The sequence below is a fragment of the Cnephaeus nilssonii genome (assembly GCF_951640355.1).
Source record: "Cnephaeus nilssonii genome assembly, chromosome: 1".
In the NCBI taxonomy this organism is placed as follows: Eukaryota; Metazoa; Chordata; class Mammalia; order Chiroptera; family Vespertilionidae; genus Cnephaeus; species Cnephaeus nilssonii.
The window spans coordinates 70,618,754-70,636,771 of NC_137072.1; the positions used below are offsets into that span (position 1 = coordinate 70,618,754).

The following is an 18,018-nucleotide window of genomic DNA, read 5'->3' on the forward strand; positions in this document are numbered from 1 at the left end:
TTGGAGGGCCGGACTATAGTTTAAAAAGAACTATGAACAAATTCCTATGCACACTGCACATATCTTATTTTGAAGTAAAGAAACAAAATGGCTAAAACACTCGCATGTGGCCCGCGGGCTGTAGTTTGAGGATGCCTGGTATATACGTATGGAAACTTCACACATATTCTTGGACCAAATGGCATTGTAGAACAGATTCCCAAAAATTTAGGCCATGAAGAAATGACCATTGAGGTTGTTCCCCATCATTTTGCTCTTGTGATTAGTGCCACTATTCTGAAAATCATTGAATATGTTGCTTTCTTCAAAAAAATTTTTAATTAAAAAAGTAAAACAGGTTTGGCTTATTTATTGAAAATTAAACAATATAGACATAGATCAACTTAAAAATGAAAGCACTCATTCTCTTTCTCTAAGAAAAACAACAACTTTAGTGAATAAATTTATTTTTCTCTATGGTCTGCAGACTTAAGGCAGGATTACCAAGTCAATTCTTGATATATTTGTGTGGTAATTTTATGTCCTACCTGAATTTGAGTTTGAACCAAAAGTGATTTGTAATTTAAGCATGGTTGATGGAAATACAGAGTTTCACAACTGAATACAATTGGACATCCATCTTTATATTGAATACAAGCCTTCCCTGTTTTCTGGCCATGGTTTTGTTCTGTGGCTAAAATAGAAAAAAATTAATTTATTTTCACATGATGAACTTTGATAAAGACTAGTCCATCTCCAAATTTCCTCTTCTTAAAGTAAAAAATTGCAGTTGCTTACCCTGGCCGGTGTGGCTCAGTTGGTTGGAGCATTGTCCTGTACACCAAAAGGTGGAAGGTTTGATTTCTGGTCAGGGCACATACCCAGGTTGTTGGTTCAACCCCAGATGGGAGGCAACCAATGCATGTTTCTCACATTGATGTTTTTCTTTCTCCCTCCCTCTCTCCTCCTCTCCCTTTCTCTAAAATCAATTTTTAAAATGGCAATTGCTTTAATAACTGGACCCATGTCACCTTGATTAGGTATACTCCAGAGTGGTAGTGTTTATTCTCTAAAATAGAGCTCAGAGTAATTCCTCCAAAGTGGTTGGTCTGGTATCTAATAATAAAACCAGAATTGTGGCATTTTTGGTGATTGGATTATACTAGATGCTATTTAGATTTGAATTTAGTGATATAATTGGATTTGGAAAAGTGAACCTATAGTTTAGCTTTAGTTACAGAAGTTTTAAAGTTTGCATTTTCCCCCCACAGCTTTTTCTTTTCAACTTCTACCCCTTTGTGCAAAGGTTTCTGCAGCCCCACCAAAGAGGTAAGTCACCCACTCACATGTTCCTTTGGTGGTCTAGGGGTTAAAATAAGTTCCATAATTTTTTCTTCTATAATTTGTAAAGATAAAGAGTGAGGAGTGAAATGTGTTCTGTTTCAGAGAAGGGGAGAGAAACTCTTAGGTTTTCTTTCCAGAATCTTCCCTGGGTTAATTGTTCTGCTCATCAACTTTAAAAAACAATTATGGGTGGTGGGGGTGGATAGAGGAATAAATTCTTAAAGCAAGTCTTTTTTTAAAGTAGTCTTCCACCATCGGCAGTTTTGCTTTTCACAGTTTCAGTTACCCGTGGTCCAAAAAAAAATAATTAAATGGAAAATTCTAGAAATAGTTCATAAGTTTATATTGCACACCATTTTGAGTAGCTCCTTCAAAAGTATAACATTAGCACAATATAGCCAATTTCTTCCTTGAAACTTAGGGTGGTCACAATGGAATAAAGTACTCAGATCCTGTATATGCCCAGGTGAAAATAAGAGTTTTAAGGAAAGAGGAAGCAAAATAAGGACAGTAGGGGGTGGTGGGACAGGTTCTATTTTAGATTCTCTCTCTATATAAAAGCCTAAGTGACCGAATGACTGAACGACCAAATGACTGAATGACTGGAGGATCGGACGACCAGTTGCTATGACGAGTACTGACCACCAGGGGGCAGGTGCTCAATGAAGGAGCTACCCTCTGGTGGTCAGTGCGCTCCCACAGCAGGAGTGCCACTCAGCTGACGGACCCATCCCGATGACCCACCAGCCTACTGGCAGCCACTCACTCCCTCAGTAGTCCTGCAGGTCTGATCTCCAGAGAATGGGCCAGACATTGACAGACCAGCGCCGCCGCTGGTGCCACTGGCATGATCCCGACAGTGCCACCGGCCTCCTGGAAGTCAGCCTCAGGCACTGCAGCCACATTCCGCAAGGAAGAAATGATATAAAAGCGGCTGCAGGTGGCTCCCAACAACTGGTGTGAATGTCAGCAGGATGGATTCCGGGCCCACAAGGGTGTTCCCCCACGCCCCCCCCCCCCCAAGAAGGCCGATTGTGTCCTGGCCCCCTCTCCACCCCCCTCTGGATGGGTGACAGACACAGGCTCACAGCTGGCAAGCACCGCTGTGGCAGGGCGAGCCTTTCCCGATGAAGACTGACTGGGCGCAAGCCCGTGGCAGGCACAGTGGGGCCAGGATGAGTGGGAGCTGCAGGTGGCGTTGGACTGCTGGTTTCAGCCCAATTCCCGCAGGCCACGCCGAGGGACCCCACCCGTGCACGAATTCGTGCACCAGGCCTCTAGTGTGGTTAGAAAAGACATTTTGATAAGGCAGCAGTTGAGTAGGGACTTAACGGAAGCACGGGGGCGGAGTGTTCCATGTGGAGTAAGCAGCAGCGTTAGGGCCAGAATGTCCTTGCCATGTTTGCTATAGTCTAGAGAACAGCAATAAACCAACTATGACCTTTCTAACCTCTTGCATTTTTAGAAGTAACAAAGATCCTTCTGTTTGCTGCACAAGCATCTCATCACCTAGTACCCCCAGAGGTGAGAAGTTTTAAACCTTATTTCTGTCTGGATCTAGTGCATAGCAGTGTTACCATTAAGTATATCATGTGACTTTTCCCACAGGGATTGCTGTCCCTCCCACCCACCCCCCCCCCTTTTTTTTTTAAGTGAGTAGAAACGATTTTAACTCTTAGGGAGATATACACAGAAGTTTAGTTATAGAAACTGAAAAAAAAAATTACTATAGAAGTAAGCTTTGTTTTGAACAAGTTGTTGAGAATTCTGATTTTAATTGCCAAGTTTTATGATGGGAGGTCAAGAATATCAGTAAATTTGTAGTGATTATTTTTCAAAGCTGATAATTCCTTTCTTTGATTAAAACAGTATTTGGATTGGATTATCCTGGGTCAAAGCAATTTCTTTAATCCATATTGAAAACTAACATTAATGGAGAGCAAAATTTAATCTGAAGTTAGCCACAGAGACTAAAACCCAAAGTAGAGTATTTTTATCTGTCTTCCTCAGTCTTAATTTTATCAAACTCCCAAACTGAAGGTGGAATGCTGTTTTCCTACTGTGAATAATCTATTGTTTGTCATTCTCAAATATTTGAGTAGGTGCAGATATTTTACCAGCACTCTCCTTTTATTCCCAATTCAGGTCATTCAATCCTTGCTCATGACTGTGGCCAACAATTTTGTTACCGACAAGAACTCTGGGGAAGTCATGACAGTAGGGTATGTAGAATGTGGCTGGAGGCACTGGCTATGTTTTTAATGTGCTAGGTTAGCTTTACATGACCAGGATGGAAGATTTCAGCGGGCAGTGTGGCCTCAAATATACTTTAGTCTTCTCAGGAGGCTTGATATTTTTACTTTATTGGTCAGAATTTTGAGGAGGGAGTCAAGAGAAAAAATATTTGTCTTTCTAATCAACATTTTGTTTTTTTACTAGCTTTACTTTTTCAAATGAATGATTGTTTAGCAATCAGCATTTTTCTCCTGTCTCTACCCTGAATTCAGATCTTTCCCTGGAAAAAATGATTTATTGTCAAATCACTCTTTAATTCCTAGACAGTTCAGTAGCCCTTTTGATTCATTAAAAATGCTTACTGAGTTTGAGTACTCGTTTAACAGTTATCTAATCTGTCCTGATAACTAAGCAGTATGTTAAGAGCTACATTTTATGGACTTATTGCTGGGATAACAGCTCTAAAGATCTTTAGCTTTTCTTACTTGACTTAATCCTCTTTCCCCTTAGAGTTAGCGAGTGAATGCTGGCTTTATTTACTTTATAAAGAAGATACTATTCCTTATACCACTGGTGGGGAAATGGTAGTAAGCTGTCTGGAACAAAGCCCTCTAAGGCTGCCCACTCTCACATTCTCTCCTACGCTGCAGTTTTAGAGACCTAAGCTCTGTAAAACCCAACTTCTATCCCTTTTTAGTCCTTTAGGACACCTTCTTAAATTGAACCATATGAAATTGCTTTTTGGGGTTTTTTAATTGTTTCTTCTTTTTCTAGAATTAATGCTATAAAGGAGATAACAGCTCGATGTCCTCTAGCCATGACTGAAGAACTTCTCCAAGACCTGGCTCAGTATAAAACACACAAAGATAAGAGTAAGTTGCATGTTAGTCTCTGTAGACCAAAGAATATAGGATGATTCATTTTTGTCTCAAAAGACACTTAGCTCTGGAGTTTCTAAATTAAAGGAATTATTTTACAGATGTAATGATGTCTGCTAGAACTTTGATTCAACTCTTCCGAACACTGAATCCTCAGATGTTACAGAAGAAATTCCGGGTAGGTGAAGCATGCATATGTTAATCTAAAGGTTATGGTCTCAGAAGGTGAGAGTGATCCTACAGTTTGAGTTTTAGTTTTTGTGAGGCTTACATTATGAGTATTGGTGATATGCCTGGTTTTATTCTTTAAGCTCAGAATACAATTGATTGAATACCATTGCCTTACATATTTGATGACAACTGAGTCTTATAGGTCAGTCAGGCTGTTTAATCGTTAATCGATTGGAATCCCAAAGATCAATCAGTAGCTGATGCCAGTATTGAATGGGCAATCCCTCTTTGGAGCTGCGAGGGAAGAGAGATGGGTGTATATGACAGAAAAAGAGATGGTGATCTCAAGACTTAAGAATCAGAACGGAGCCCTGGCCAGTGTGGTTAGAGCATCAGCCTGCACATGGAAGGGTCTCGGGTCTGATTCTGGTCAAGGTTGTGGACCTGGGTTGCAGGTTTGATCCTGCCCCCGGTCAGGGTGCATGCAGGAGGCAACCAATCAATCGATGTCTCTTTCTCACATCAATGTCTCCCCCTCCCCCCCCTTTCTCAAAAAACACACAAAAGGAATCCTAATGGATGTTCTCTAATAACTTCCAGTTTCCTGATCTGGATCAGAAGAAAGCAGGAAAATGGTGGACAGAGTTCTGGCTGGGAAATTTACATTGACCTAAGGCATATATGGACTGATCTTTGTCATTTGATTACTTCATTTTTTTGTGATTCTCCCTTCTAAATTCATAATCCTAGGAAATCGTTTTCATGAATAATATTTTACAATCTCTGGACCATATTAAAAACAATTTCTCTTTCCTTTAGGGTAAACCTACAGAGGCCTCCGTAGAAGCAAGAGTACAAGAATATGGAGAATTAGATGCTAAAGATTACATCCCAGGAGCAGAAATTCTAGAAATTGAAAAAGGAGAAGAGAATGCGGAAAACGATGAAGGTTCATTTTTATTTCACCATTATTCAGGACATAGTCACTCCTATATCTGTACTGACCTTGAAATCTTTATACTACTGAACATTCAGCCATGACTATATGCCAGGCACTGTTACAAGCATTGGGGATCAAATGGGCATGGCTCCTGCTCTTAGGGAACTTAATTCTAGTGTAGATGTCTTTTCATGTTCTTCAGGGTGGCTGCCCCTTAATGGTATGCTGGTCACTTGGGAAAGATAATGGTTTTCATTTGTTGCCTGGAAAAAAGAAATGATGAGGTATTTTTTAGTCCTTAGCAATCTTTCAAAATTCTCCTGTTGAAAAAGAATGCTTGTTGAATTTGTTAAAGAATGTTTGAAGATCTCCATTCTGACTTCTAGGATTAGCCTTTCTTATATTGGTTGCTAAAAGTTCTGTCTTTTTCCTGTTCATTCATTCATGATTTCAAAGCTTTTTAAAGCATTAGTTGTGGGCTGGCCACTCTCAATACATAGATGAATGATATGGTTCCTGCCCTGCAGGCATGAAAAAAAGAGCTGACAATAAAGTATTACTAGGGTTTATAATTGGAGTGAGGCATAAGGGCAGGAGAGAGGTCAGGTCAACCTCCTAGGTTCAAAAAAGGCCTCAAGGAGATGGTGACCCATGAGCTGTATTTTGAATTATAAGTGAGGAATGGTAGAACAATGGAGACTTTCCAGGCAAACTGAGCAAAGTCCTGAAGGATTTGGGAAACTTACAGTACAGAATACAAGGTGGACAATAGTTAAATAGTAGACTAGAGTCTGAGTTGGGCCTTATCATGACTGGTTGTGTATTTGCCATACCAAAGAGCTGGGACACTATTATATAGAACACTAGAGGCCCGGTGCACAAATTTGTGCACCAATGGGGTCCCTCGGCCTGGTCTGCGGGATCAGGCTGAAACCCGCTCTCTGACATCCCCTATGAGGTCCCGGATTGCTAGAGGGCACAGGCTAGGCTGAGGGACCCCACAGGTGCATGATCAGGGCCGGCGAGGGACGCGTGAGGTTGGCCAACCAGGGAGGGACAACAGGAAGGCTCCAGGGCATTCCCGGCCCATCTTAATCCTGATTGGACGGACCCCAGCAGCAAGCTAACCTACCAGTCGGAGCGTCTGCCCCCTGGTGGTCAGTGCACGTCATAGCAAGCGGTTGAGTGGCCTTAGCATATCATTAGCATATTATGCTTTGATTGGTTGAATGGACGACCAGACACTTAGCATATTAGGCTTTTATTATATAGGATGAGGAACCACTGAGATTTTAAGTGTCTGATTTTGAAAGCATACTGTGATGTCTCCATTAAGAACACTAATACCCCTTTATTGTGGTGTCTGCAAGGTGTTTTTTGTTTGTTTGTTTTTAATATGTTTTTTATTGATTTTCTAGAGCAAAAGAAAGGGAAAGGGGGAGAGAGAGAAACACATTGATAGGCTGCCTCCTACATGTGCCCTCCTGGGGATCGGGATCACATCCTGGCATGTTCCCTGACTGGGAATAAAACCAGTGACCTTTTAGTGCACAGGATGATGCCCAACCAACTGAGCCACACTAGCCAGGGCTGCAAGGTTTTTTAACATCCAGAATCTTCTACCTCAGTTCTCTGAATGACTGTTCTAACTAGTTTCTAAAAACATTTATTAATGTGCTTAGAAGAGTTGAGTACTTCCTGTGTAGCCAAGATAACTATAAAGTGAAGTTTTGACGTACATGGTTTGGTGGGAAGAATGTGGCCTCTGGAGTCAGACATGATTTTCAGAATTTCAGTGTAGGCTGCATTTTCTGACTGGCCTGGAAGGTGCCTTAACTCAATATTCTGTTCCTTTTCTGTTGAGTCTTGAGGGTTAGAGAAAGTGTAAGATTTCGGCTGAGGGTAGATACTTGGTCATTGCTTAATTCCCATTCCTACAATGAATTAAATTGATGTGGCTTATTTAACAATAAATATTGCTCAGATCTTGGTTTGTAGAGCATCTATTTGAGGTTCATAACCTTACTTTCACTGGATTTATCTCCAGTTGCCATGAGTACTCAACACAAAGCGATAGACTACCTGTGCTCTCTTTCGCACAGATGGGTGGGAAAGTGCCAGTCTCAGTGAGGAGTCGGATGACGACGGGGAGTGGGTTGACGTGCACCACTCTTCTGATGAAGAACAGCAAGAAATCGTAAGTTCAACATTTCCTTCTATCAGTGCATGACTCCGATGTTCATTAAGACTTAATTTATGCTGGGCCTTGCTGGGGGACTGAGCTCTCACCTGAGCTCGTAGCCTTGAAAGCCTTTGTGTCCTTAAAGGCTAAGAAGCTGAGCAGCATGCCTGCGGAGGAGCGGAAAGCCAAAGCTGCAGCCGTCAGCACCAGCCGAGTTTTAACTCAGGAAGACTTCCAGAAAATCCGCCTGGCCCAGATGAGGAAGGAACTCGACGCTGCCCCCGGGAAAGCCCAGAAGAGGAAATATATCGAAATAGACAGTGATGAAGATTCCAGGTACAGCAGCACCTGCCCTAGGTCTTTAGGCAGCTCCATGGTAATGAAAGTATTAGAGAGAGGAATTCCACCCTTGTTTCATGTTATATTTTTTCCTTCATTCCAGGGGCGAGTTGCTTTCCCTTCGGGACATTGAACGCCTTCATAAAAAGCCAAAGTCTGACAAGGAGACAAGACTAGCAACTGCAATGGTGAGTGAGGCATACTGGTCCCTCGACCTTTAAACAGAAAACAAAGAAATGAAATATGACCCAGAACTTGTATAGGCACAGAATGGTAGTATTTTACGTTAATGTTTTGAATAAAGCTGTACTGAACATAGAATAAAATGCACAGGCATGAGGTGCTCAGTTAGATGAGCTTAACAACTAGGCAGACATGTAACTACCATCCAAAACATGATGTAGATAACAGGAAGCACCATTACATGTTCATGGTATCAGAGAGGCTCAGAACACTTACCAAAGCTGTTAGGAAAGCAGGGGAATGTTTGCAGTCATTAATGAAAAGGTAGACAGTTGGAGTCTGCCTCTGGTAGGTATGGTGTGATTGCACCCTGCCCACATTTCCATCTTTATTTTCTGTGCCTTCGCTTGTCTTAGGCATCAGGCCATCCTGGCTCCACATCACCCTCCATTCTGTTTGTACTGAAATCTATTTAGCTAAGTTTAAAAACCCATGTTCTTTCTCCACACCTTTCCATATGCTATTACTCCTATTTCCTGACATGCTCTACCCCTCTCTCTCCTTTCCCCTTACCATGAATGCCTTCATCCTGCAAAAAACAGCTCACAGGTCTCCCTTTCTAAGAAGTTCCTCAGACCTCACCAAGCTGAATTATGACCTTTTTTTTTTCTCTCTTTATTGACTAAGGTTTTACATATGTGTCCTTATCCCCCCATTCTTCCCTCCCCCCACCCCTCCGCCCCACCCACACTCAGGCCCTCACCCCCCTGGTGTCTGTGTCCACTGGTTAGGCTTATATGCATGCATACAAGTCTTTTGGTTGATCTCTCCCCCTCACCCTCACCCTACCCTACCTTCCCTCTGAGGTTTGAGCATCTGATTGATGCTTCTCTGTCTCTGGATCTGTTTTTGTTCATCAGTTTATGTTGTTCAGTTATGACCTTTTTTCCCGCTGAGCTCCTTGCCCCATTACAGTTCATCACGGTCCATTTCCCCTGGACTGAGTCACTGAGGAGCAAGGACTGTGTTCCATTCATCTTTGTGTCCTTGGCATCCAGTAGAGCACCTGGCACAGAGGAGATGTGTATATTGATTAGATAACTCCTGAAGTGTTTTTTGTGTGTGTGCTGATAGGCTGGAAAAACAGACCGAAAAGAATTTATGAGGAAGAAAACCAAAATGAATCCATTTTCCAGTTCCACAAATAAAGAGAAGAAAAAACAGAAGAACTTCATGATGATGCGGTATAGCCATAATGTCCGCTCAAAAAATAAGCGTTCCTTCCGAGAAAAGCAGGTGAGTTCAACTTGAAGCTTGGAATTGTCATTCCAAGACACCTTTACTTTTGGGATGGACTTGTGTCTCCTAAAGACCTTGCATTGTGTGTGTCTTAGGATTAATGGGAGTGTTATTGGAGAGGTGGAAGATAGGGTGTGTCAATCCTAGACCTGACTTGGTTGGGATTCATCTGTCCAAAGGGGAGTCTGTTTTTCTCCTCTAAGTAAAAGGGTGCAGATCGTGCCCTTGCTAAAATTCTCTGACATTTATGTGAGCTATAGTATAAAAATTAATTGAGTAAGAATTTTTGAGTGCTTATTATATGTCTGGTACTTTTTTAAAAGCAATAATTATATGTGGTTAGCTCAGAAACAGTTTTAGTGAAGCACACAAACTAAATGGTTCGGTTGTTGGTATGTGCCCTTTTGCAAAGCCTTTATGCTTACAGGCCTTTGGGATTTCATTTTATCTATTTTTGATCTTTTATGGTTAGTTTTATGCTGGGCTTACTTATTTCAGTAATTCACTGTAGTAAAACAAATTTATATTTTAATGTATGTTTCTACTGGGGGTATACCAGAGTGTATCAAACTGTATTCTGAAGAATCTCCAGGATATCCAGTCAAGGGTAAACTAGTCCCACATTCCGAACCAGTGTTCCAAAATGCTCGGCCTGAATGTAATGACCAGCTCTCCAGGCCAGTGCTCTGTGTGGGAACCAAGCCAGTATTAACTTAATTGAGGCACCATTTGTCTGTTTACTTAATTTTTCTAGTTCTAAACTATGTTATGTAAATAGTAAAGTGACAGCATTTTTAATAGAAGTTGTTGAAATTGAGGTAAAAGGAAAGCTGCCATTTAATATTTACAATTTCCCAGTTCAATTTAAATTCATAGTCGAATTTATTCCATTAGTTTATCCGTCACCAGCCCTTTGTAAGAGCTTAGGGTTGAGGAAATAGTAATAGTTTATAGGCCTTGCTTCATTACAAGGTTTTTGTGGCTTTGCTACATTTTAGCTACTTCCTCTCCTTTTTAGCATGCCTTTTTTGGCATAATAACAGAAGCTTGGCCTTGTTCCTTGTCAGCATGTTTGTTTAATCAGCATACAGCAATATGAGCAGGTACTGTGATTAAACCTATTTTACAGATGAGAAAATAATTCATAGATAGATGAGTCTGAGAAATACCTTCTTAGCTATGGAAATTAAGTTAAAATAAACTTGATTTTTTCTGCCTCAAGTGTGCTAGCTATTCTGCCTATCTAACAAAGAAATACCAACACACAGATAAGAGCTAAAGGCAAGGAGCCAATAACTTAAAATCATAAAATTTAAAAACTTAGAACATTTAGATGTAGAGCCAGGCAGCTTCCTCTTCTCCCTCCCCCCAAATGAACACGTATCCTTGAAAATTCAAAAACTACAGATCTTCAAAAGTTTCTGGGAATCCAAGAGCAGTACTTGGGAATTAATGGAATAGTATTCATTACACACTTAAGATGTGTACATTGACCTTGGTTGTCTTTTTTTCAACTTTGGGTTATTCTTAATGCTCCATCTCTGCATTCTGTAGCTGCTCCTGTTTTGAGCTTTTGTCCCATGGGGTGGGAACAGTATTCAAAGAGCTTTGCCTATTTCCTAGCAGTAAGGAGGCCCTAGCTTGGTTACAGATCTGATCTGTTATGGAATATTTCACTATTTGTAGTTTTGGGGAATGACTTATTGACTTAGTGATTCCATTTTGGTACACTTTCATATAACTACCTTAGTATAATTGGGTACCCAAGACTTACCATGTATAGTTGTCTTTTTCTTATCTTCCAGTTGGCCCTACGAGATGCACTTTTGAAAAAGAGAAAAAGAATGAAGTAACCTGGACAAGCAACTTTGCCACTCCAAAGAGAATGCTAAATTTGTGTCATTACTCTGAAAATTAATAAACTGAGAATGTTTACATTAAAAAGTCCAGAAACACTGTACTGTGAAAACCAAAGTAAATTTGGTAGCAATTTGGTGTTTTTATTTTGGAGATGGATAATGGTGGGAATATTTGAAATGTAAACAGTAGTGATGTTGTAAAATCATTTTCATTTAGCACTCATGTAAGAATAAACTATTCAGTGCCTATTATCCTTATCGATGTAAAAATGACCATAATCCCTCATTAAAGGCATCCACAGCCTTTTGGAGGATGTGGGGGACAGAGGTGTATATATGTATTTATGTGCAGTGTAAATGGTTCTCTGGTAGAGATAGGTCCATCTTCCTGTGGGGTCATGGAGATCTTGTAGACGAGCTCTGCAGGGGGCGGGGATTACGTATTCTCTTCCAATGAAACAGGACAGTGTTACAAGAGTAAGAGGTTCTTACTTGTAAATAGGCTTACCTGCTGAAAACAGGTCCCTGCTGTACAGATTTTGGGTAGACTATTTAGCTCTTTTAGTCCATCCAAAAGATTTAAATATTTTTGGAATGCCAGGTTAAAACCTTGCTTTTTATATTGCCTTAAGTATAAATAGTAATCTTGGAGTGTCTTTATCATTTGGGCAGCTCACGTCTCCATAGAGGAAAAAAAATCAAATTAGTTTCCTTAGCCTTTTTTCACCTTTAATATTTTCAGCCTTGTGTCCAAAGAAAGGTTTCTAATATCAAATAGATCTTCTTGTATGTGCCGAGCGGCTGCATTGGTCTCCCTTCCCTAGGTGTGCTTGAGTAGATTTCAGGGGCATGAAAGCAGGTCAGTCTCTCTGTTTGCAAGTTGTTGCATTTGGAAAGTTTGTTGCCTTTTACCTCAGATTTCTTAGATAATGTAGATGATAAAATTACTCTATATTGCTTTCAAGTAAACAATTTTCTGCCCACTCTGAATCAGGGAGCAGCTTCTAAAACTACTTCTCTCCTTCCCTTTCAGTATCTTCTGTTCACTTTCTAAATTCACTTGAGTTTTATTTGAAGGAAACTGATTTTCCCCAAAATACTGGGGATTAGTTGTGAAGACCTGGAGGTTTAATGACTCATTGCACTGGCCTAGTGAGGGGAGCTGTCAGAATCAGCCTGGGCACCTGCAGTATTTCATAGAACGTGTCCCATGCGAATTTGAATGGTTCAGACTGGAAACTGCTCTCTTTGCATTTTTGAACTGAGTGTCTTGTGTGTCCAGCTCCAGAGAGGGGTAAGTAAAACCAAAATGGCATAGCAGCCAGGATCCACCGCTTTGCTGCCTGAATTGTGATGGTACCTGAAAATGTCTGCCTTCCGCTAGACTTTCCCACCCACCTAGGGCCGAGCCACCAAAGTCCATGTGTTCTGTCTTCTGGTCTAATGTGGCTTCACCCTGCTCTCAACTGAAATTTATATGCAAAATAGAAAACTAGCTGGCTTACAAAGGTGCAGTCTTAACTCTTTTATTTCTTCATTCCCATAGTATCTTACCTCGCTATGGTTCCTTTTATTATTTTATAAATCTCGAGAATATTTTGTTGGTTTACTGTAAATTTGAAGATCAGGCCCTCACAAGGGTGGCTGCTGCCAGCAAAGGCAGAGTAGCTTTTCAGGGTGACTTTTACCTTGAAGAAGCCACCAGGGTCTCAGTTTCAGCTTTTCAGTCTCACCTTTTTGTCAGCACTGAGAATGGATCCATTTCTGGGATGAACTCATATTGTCCAAGCTCATATATATTTACATAAAGTGATGTATAAGTCTGGAATGCTAATGTATTATGTCCGTGATCTTAGCAAATTCCATTGGAAAATACGCTCCCCAAAAGGCAGAGGCTGTTCCTGCTCTATCCCCAGGCTCAGTAAATATTTGAAACATGACCTACCTCATTGATTGTTTTGAGGTTCTGAGAACTAATAGCTATTTATAAGAACTTAGCACAGTTTTTGCACAAAGTAAGCATTCAGTAAATTTCTCATCAAAGGTTAGATATCGATTAAGTTTTTATTTTATCTTTTGCTTAATTTATTATTGAAATGACAATTGCAGTTGCTACAAGTTTTTGTTTTATCCCTCATCCATTTTGGGGGGAACTAGTTTGAAATACAATGATATATATTGAATGCTCACTATATGCAAAGCACCCTGCTAGATGCTGTGTGGGTTGCAAACACAATGTTTGTGTCATACAGAAACTTTGAAACCCATGAAGGAAATAGACTTTAAAAATGACTATGTAATACAGAGCTATCAAAAAAGGCCCACAGCTTAGGGCGGGGCATCCTGACGAAGGGGCAGTTCAGCTGGCAGGAGGGTTTGCTGACAGGCATGCTTAGGATGAACAGGGCAGCAGTAGGAAATGGGTTCTTGAATCATCAAAGAAAAAAGGTTTAAAAATTGGTACAACTTTTTAAAGGTTATTGTTAATTAAATTTTGTTTTTGTTACTTCATATTCTAATTCTTTGAAAATGTATAATGTATGTAGAGTGTTGTATGGCAGCTCTGTATTAACCAGACTGTTTAATCAGTTGGAATGCTCTGTTCTTCAAACTATATTAAAACTGTTTTAAAACTATTTTAAACACTTTAAACCTGTTCTACTAAGTGACATCCTTTCATTGTATTAAAACTAAAAATTAACTCTTGCTTACATATTTTTAGAATGTATAATGAGATTTTTAGAAGATATTGAATAGGAATAGGAAGGTAAATTGCTGACATGGATTGTTTTCTCTTAGTACAGTTTTTGGTCTGTACATCTTTAAAATGGAGCAAGAATGGAAAGCATAGGTCATTCTGTACTATTTAATACCACATATATTAGAACACTCCTTATGGGATCATTTTATTTCCTCCTGCAAATTCTGCTTTTATTTGTCAGTTTGATCTCAATATGGAAATGATTAAACTGGTTTATCCACACGGTGGAATATTATGTAGCCTTTAAAATGTTTACAATAGGTAATGCTTATAAATGAAATGAACAAAACACAAAGTATTTGTAATATAATCCAATTACACATGAGAGAATAGGGACTAATAAAAGTCCAAGAAACATACCAAATATTAAACATGGTTTTCTTTGATGTTGATTGGAATCGTGTGAGGGTTTTTTTCTTTCTACTTTACTTTCTGAATCTTTTACAGTGTACATGTTTTTATGTTGTATAAGAAACAACTTTATTTGAGGCCAGAGAATAAAGGTGCCTTAAGACACTCCTGTGATTTTTTATTTTTTTTGGACCATTTGGAGGGGAATGTACTTAAACCAAGGCCAGGATTAATGTGCAGATAACGCCAGAGGAGTTGTGTTCTCCCCTTCTTAGCCACTCTTCCTCTTGTTTACTCACAGGGTGCTAGATGGGACCCTTTTTCTCCATCTGCCAATCCCCAATGTTAGCGAAAGTGCTATCCTATCCTATATAATAAAAGCCTAATATGCAAATCAACCAAACGGCAGGACAACCGGTCGCTATGATGTCGCCCCCTCCTGATCACCCTGCTGGTCACCCCACAGAGGGAGGCAACCTGTGGTGGCAGTTGGGAGCGGGGCCAGCAAGCGGGCGGTGCCAGGCCGGCCAAGGCGGATGCCAGTGGGGGCCCCTGGTCACCCCACAGATCAGCCCTGATCGCCTGCCAAGCCTAGGGACCCTACCCATGCATGAACTTCATGCACTGGGCCTCTAGTGTTAGTATAATTCTCAGGGAAAATAATTTGTAGTATGTGCCAAGACCTAAAAAATAGTCATAACTGTTGACTGAAACCTACATCTGAAAGTCTAGTCTAAGAAAATGTTCCAAAATATGGCAAGAGATGTATTTGGGGCTGTTCTGCTGCAAGTAACTGAATACACATCTAAAAATAGTATAACCAAGTTTTGGAGAATCACATGAGAAGTCTGGAGGTAGACAGTTGCTGGTCTGAGCTGTCATGCCCTCAGGATCTTAGGCTCTGATTTGTCATTCTTGGCGTGTTGAAACCAGACTCTGGATTCAAATGCTGACTGGCTTAACTGTAGGACCACATTTTAATCTACATTTCTGTGCTGCAGTGTCCTTATCTGTAAAAATGGAGATAATGGTAATACCTTAACCTTCATAGATATTTCTCCTGTATTTAAGGCAACAAGAAAGGGTGTTCTTAAGATATATTCCCTTAAGTGGAACCACTGGGTCATAAGGCATTTTTAATTTTTGAAGAATCTCCATACTGTTTTCCACAGTGGCTGCACCAGTCTACAACTTAAGAATTTTATAAATATAGTACGCACATGAAAATAGTTGCTGGGTTTGTGTGGTAGTAATATAGCTGATTCGGTTTTCTCTTTCTGTACATATTAAGCATGTATAACTGTTCTCCAGAGAAACAGGACCAGTAGGAGGGAGACAGAGAAATAGATACAAAATAGGAATTGACTCATGAGATTATGAGGCCGAGACATCCCATGATCTGCGGTCACAGCTGGAGAACCAGGGAAAGTGGTGGTGCAATGCAGTCTGAGTCTGAGGCCCGAGAGCCAGGACTGCCAATGTCCCAGGCGAGAGGAGATGAAAGTCCCAGCTCAAGCACAAAGAGCACGTTTGCCCTCCCGCTGCCTTTTTGCTCTGTTGAGGCCCTCAAAGGCTTGGATGATGCCCACTGCATTCGTGAGAGTGATCTTCCTTACTCAGTCTGTCCTTCAAGCGCTCTCTCTTGGAAAGTCCCTCACACACACATTGGAGGCTGAGATGGCCCGTGATCTGCTGTCACAAGCAGATCATGTAGCTGGGCATTTCTTAGCCCCGTCACTCTGACACATAAAATTAACCATCACAAAACATTTTGTAATGTTGCTGTAAAACATTTATAATAAACACTTAAAAAAATAATCTAAAACATGACTTCCAGTTCCATTCTTAGTAAGATCCAATTGTGGAATACCTGCTATGCCTAATATCTAAGTTAACATCAGATACAGGAATACTTTAAAAGGAAATTTGACCAAGTGGCAAGGTAAATTGTGGACAAAATAGAAACCTAATTCTAGAAAATGTTACAAAAGAGGAAGTTTAAAATAATTACATGGAAACTAAACTAAGAATAAATTGTATTTCACAACTTCTTGCTTTAAGGATACTTGAATCTTTCCCTTTAGAAAAATTTTATAAACATTTTACCATTTAATTGTGATTCAGAAAATATAGAATATAAACATCAATCTCCCAGATTTATTCAATTTTAATTTTTGCCATAGTCTTTTTTAAAGAAATAGAACTTAAGAATACTATAACTAACGCCCCACTCAGTCATTTTTCCTCCTTTCTCAGGAATAACCACTATCTTCTCCATGCCTATAATTCCTTTAGTTATATTTTACTATATTTGTGCATGTATTTGTATAAGTGTGTGTATATAGCAGACAGTATCATTTAGTATCTTTTAAAATTTAACAAATATAATTGTTTATATTGTTTTGCTGACTATGTAACAATATTAGATTCTTTCTTTTTAACTTTTGTAAAGTTTTCCATCCATTTATTACCCTACTGCAGAGCAGTTAGATTGTGTCCACCTTTTCACTATTTAAAAAATCTTGCCCCATAAATGTCTTTGTAAATATCTCCTTGGGCATATGTCTTAGAGTCTTTAAAAAGAATTTTTAATCCTTACCAGAGGATATGCTCATTGATTTTAGAGAGAGGAGAAGGGAGAAACAGAGAGAGAAACATTGATGTGAGAGAGAACATCTATTGGTTGACTTCTGTATGTGCCCCAACTGGGGATTGAACCCACAACCTAGGTATGTGCCCAGACTAACTAGGAATTGAACCCACAACCTTTTGGTATACAGGATGACACTCCACAACCAACTGAGCTACACCGGCCAGGGTTAGAATCTTTTCTTTATCCAGTTTTCATAGAAACCTAGAAATGGAATTCTGGGTTGTAGGGTCCATGATTCTCCAACTTCCCTAGGTAATACTAAAATGCACAACGTTAAGCGGTGCATGATTGTATTAGTAAAAAGACTCAGTTCCTCTCTGGCTCTTGGTCGAGGTCTCAGTTCCTCAGGTTAGGAACTTTTTCATAGGACTTCTTTAGTGTGCTTAGAACATGACAGGTGGCTTCCTTCAGCGTGAGCTGGAATCAAACCATGACCTCCTGATTCACAGGTTCACGCTCAACCACTGGGCCACACCAGCCAAGGCCACATCTATAACTGTTTAATAGTAGAGGAGTAGATTATATAAAATTATATTTAGTTCAGCCTAATTATGAATAACACCTTTTTTACTGTGCTGTAGATTTGTTCACTCAATACATTTTATCATGGGTTGTTTTCAAAACCTTGTATTAGTTTTTAATTTTTATCCTTTTAGTATCAATTGGAAGCCATTTTTTTTTTTTTTTTTTAATGCAAGCACACCTCTTTGAACTCAGATAATCTGCTCCCTTAGTGATTCTCTCAATGCACCTGAGTAACTGCTGTTACTCAGGCTTTGCAAATAAACAAATCAAGACCTGGGTCTTGGCTTAGATTTTAAGCAGACTAGGAAGAAGCAGGAAC

General features: G+C 40.0%; 1 protein-coding gene across 1 annotated transcript in view; it reads left to right on the forward strand.

Moving 5' to 3' along the window:
• The window catches only part of SDAD1 (SDA1 domain containing 1), a 30,763-nt gene extending 16,076 nt beyond the window's left edge, over nt 1-14,687 (forward strand). Inside the window, exons 12-22 of the mRNA XM_079767260.1 lie at nt 1,251-1,308; nt 2,789-2,847; nt 3,469-3,545; nt 4,333-4,430; nt 4,538-4,614; nt 5,427-5,556; nt 7,650-7,744; nt 7,875-8,065; nt 8,172-8,256; nt 9,386-9,547; nt 11,356-14,687. Of these exons, the coding sequence (XP_079623386.1) occupies nt 1,251-1,308; nt 2,789-2,847; nt 3,469-3,545; nt 4,333-4,430; nt 4,538-4,614; nt 5,427-5,556; nt 7,650-7,744; nt 7,875-8,065; nt 8,172-8,256; nt 9,386-9,547; nt 11,356-11,403 (1,080 nt within the window). The 3' untranslated portion in view covers nt 11,404-14,687. The remainder of the gene's footprint in view (nt 1-1,250; nt 1,309-2,788; nt 2,848-3,468; nt 3,546-4,332; nt 4,431-4,537; nt 4,615-5,426; nt 5,557-7,649; nt 7,745-7,874; nt 8,066-8,171; nt 8,257-9,385; nt 9,548-11,355) is intronic.
• The last annotated feature ends 3,331 nt before the right edge of the window (nt 14,688-18,018 follow it).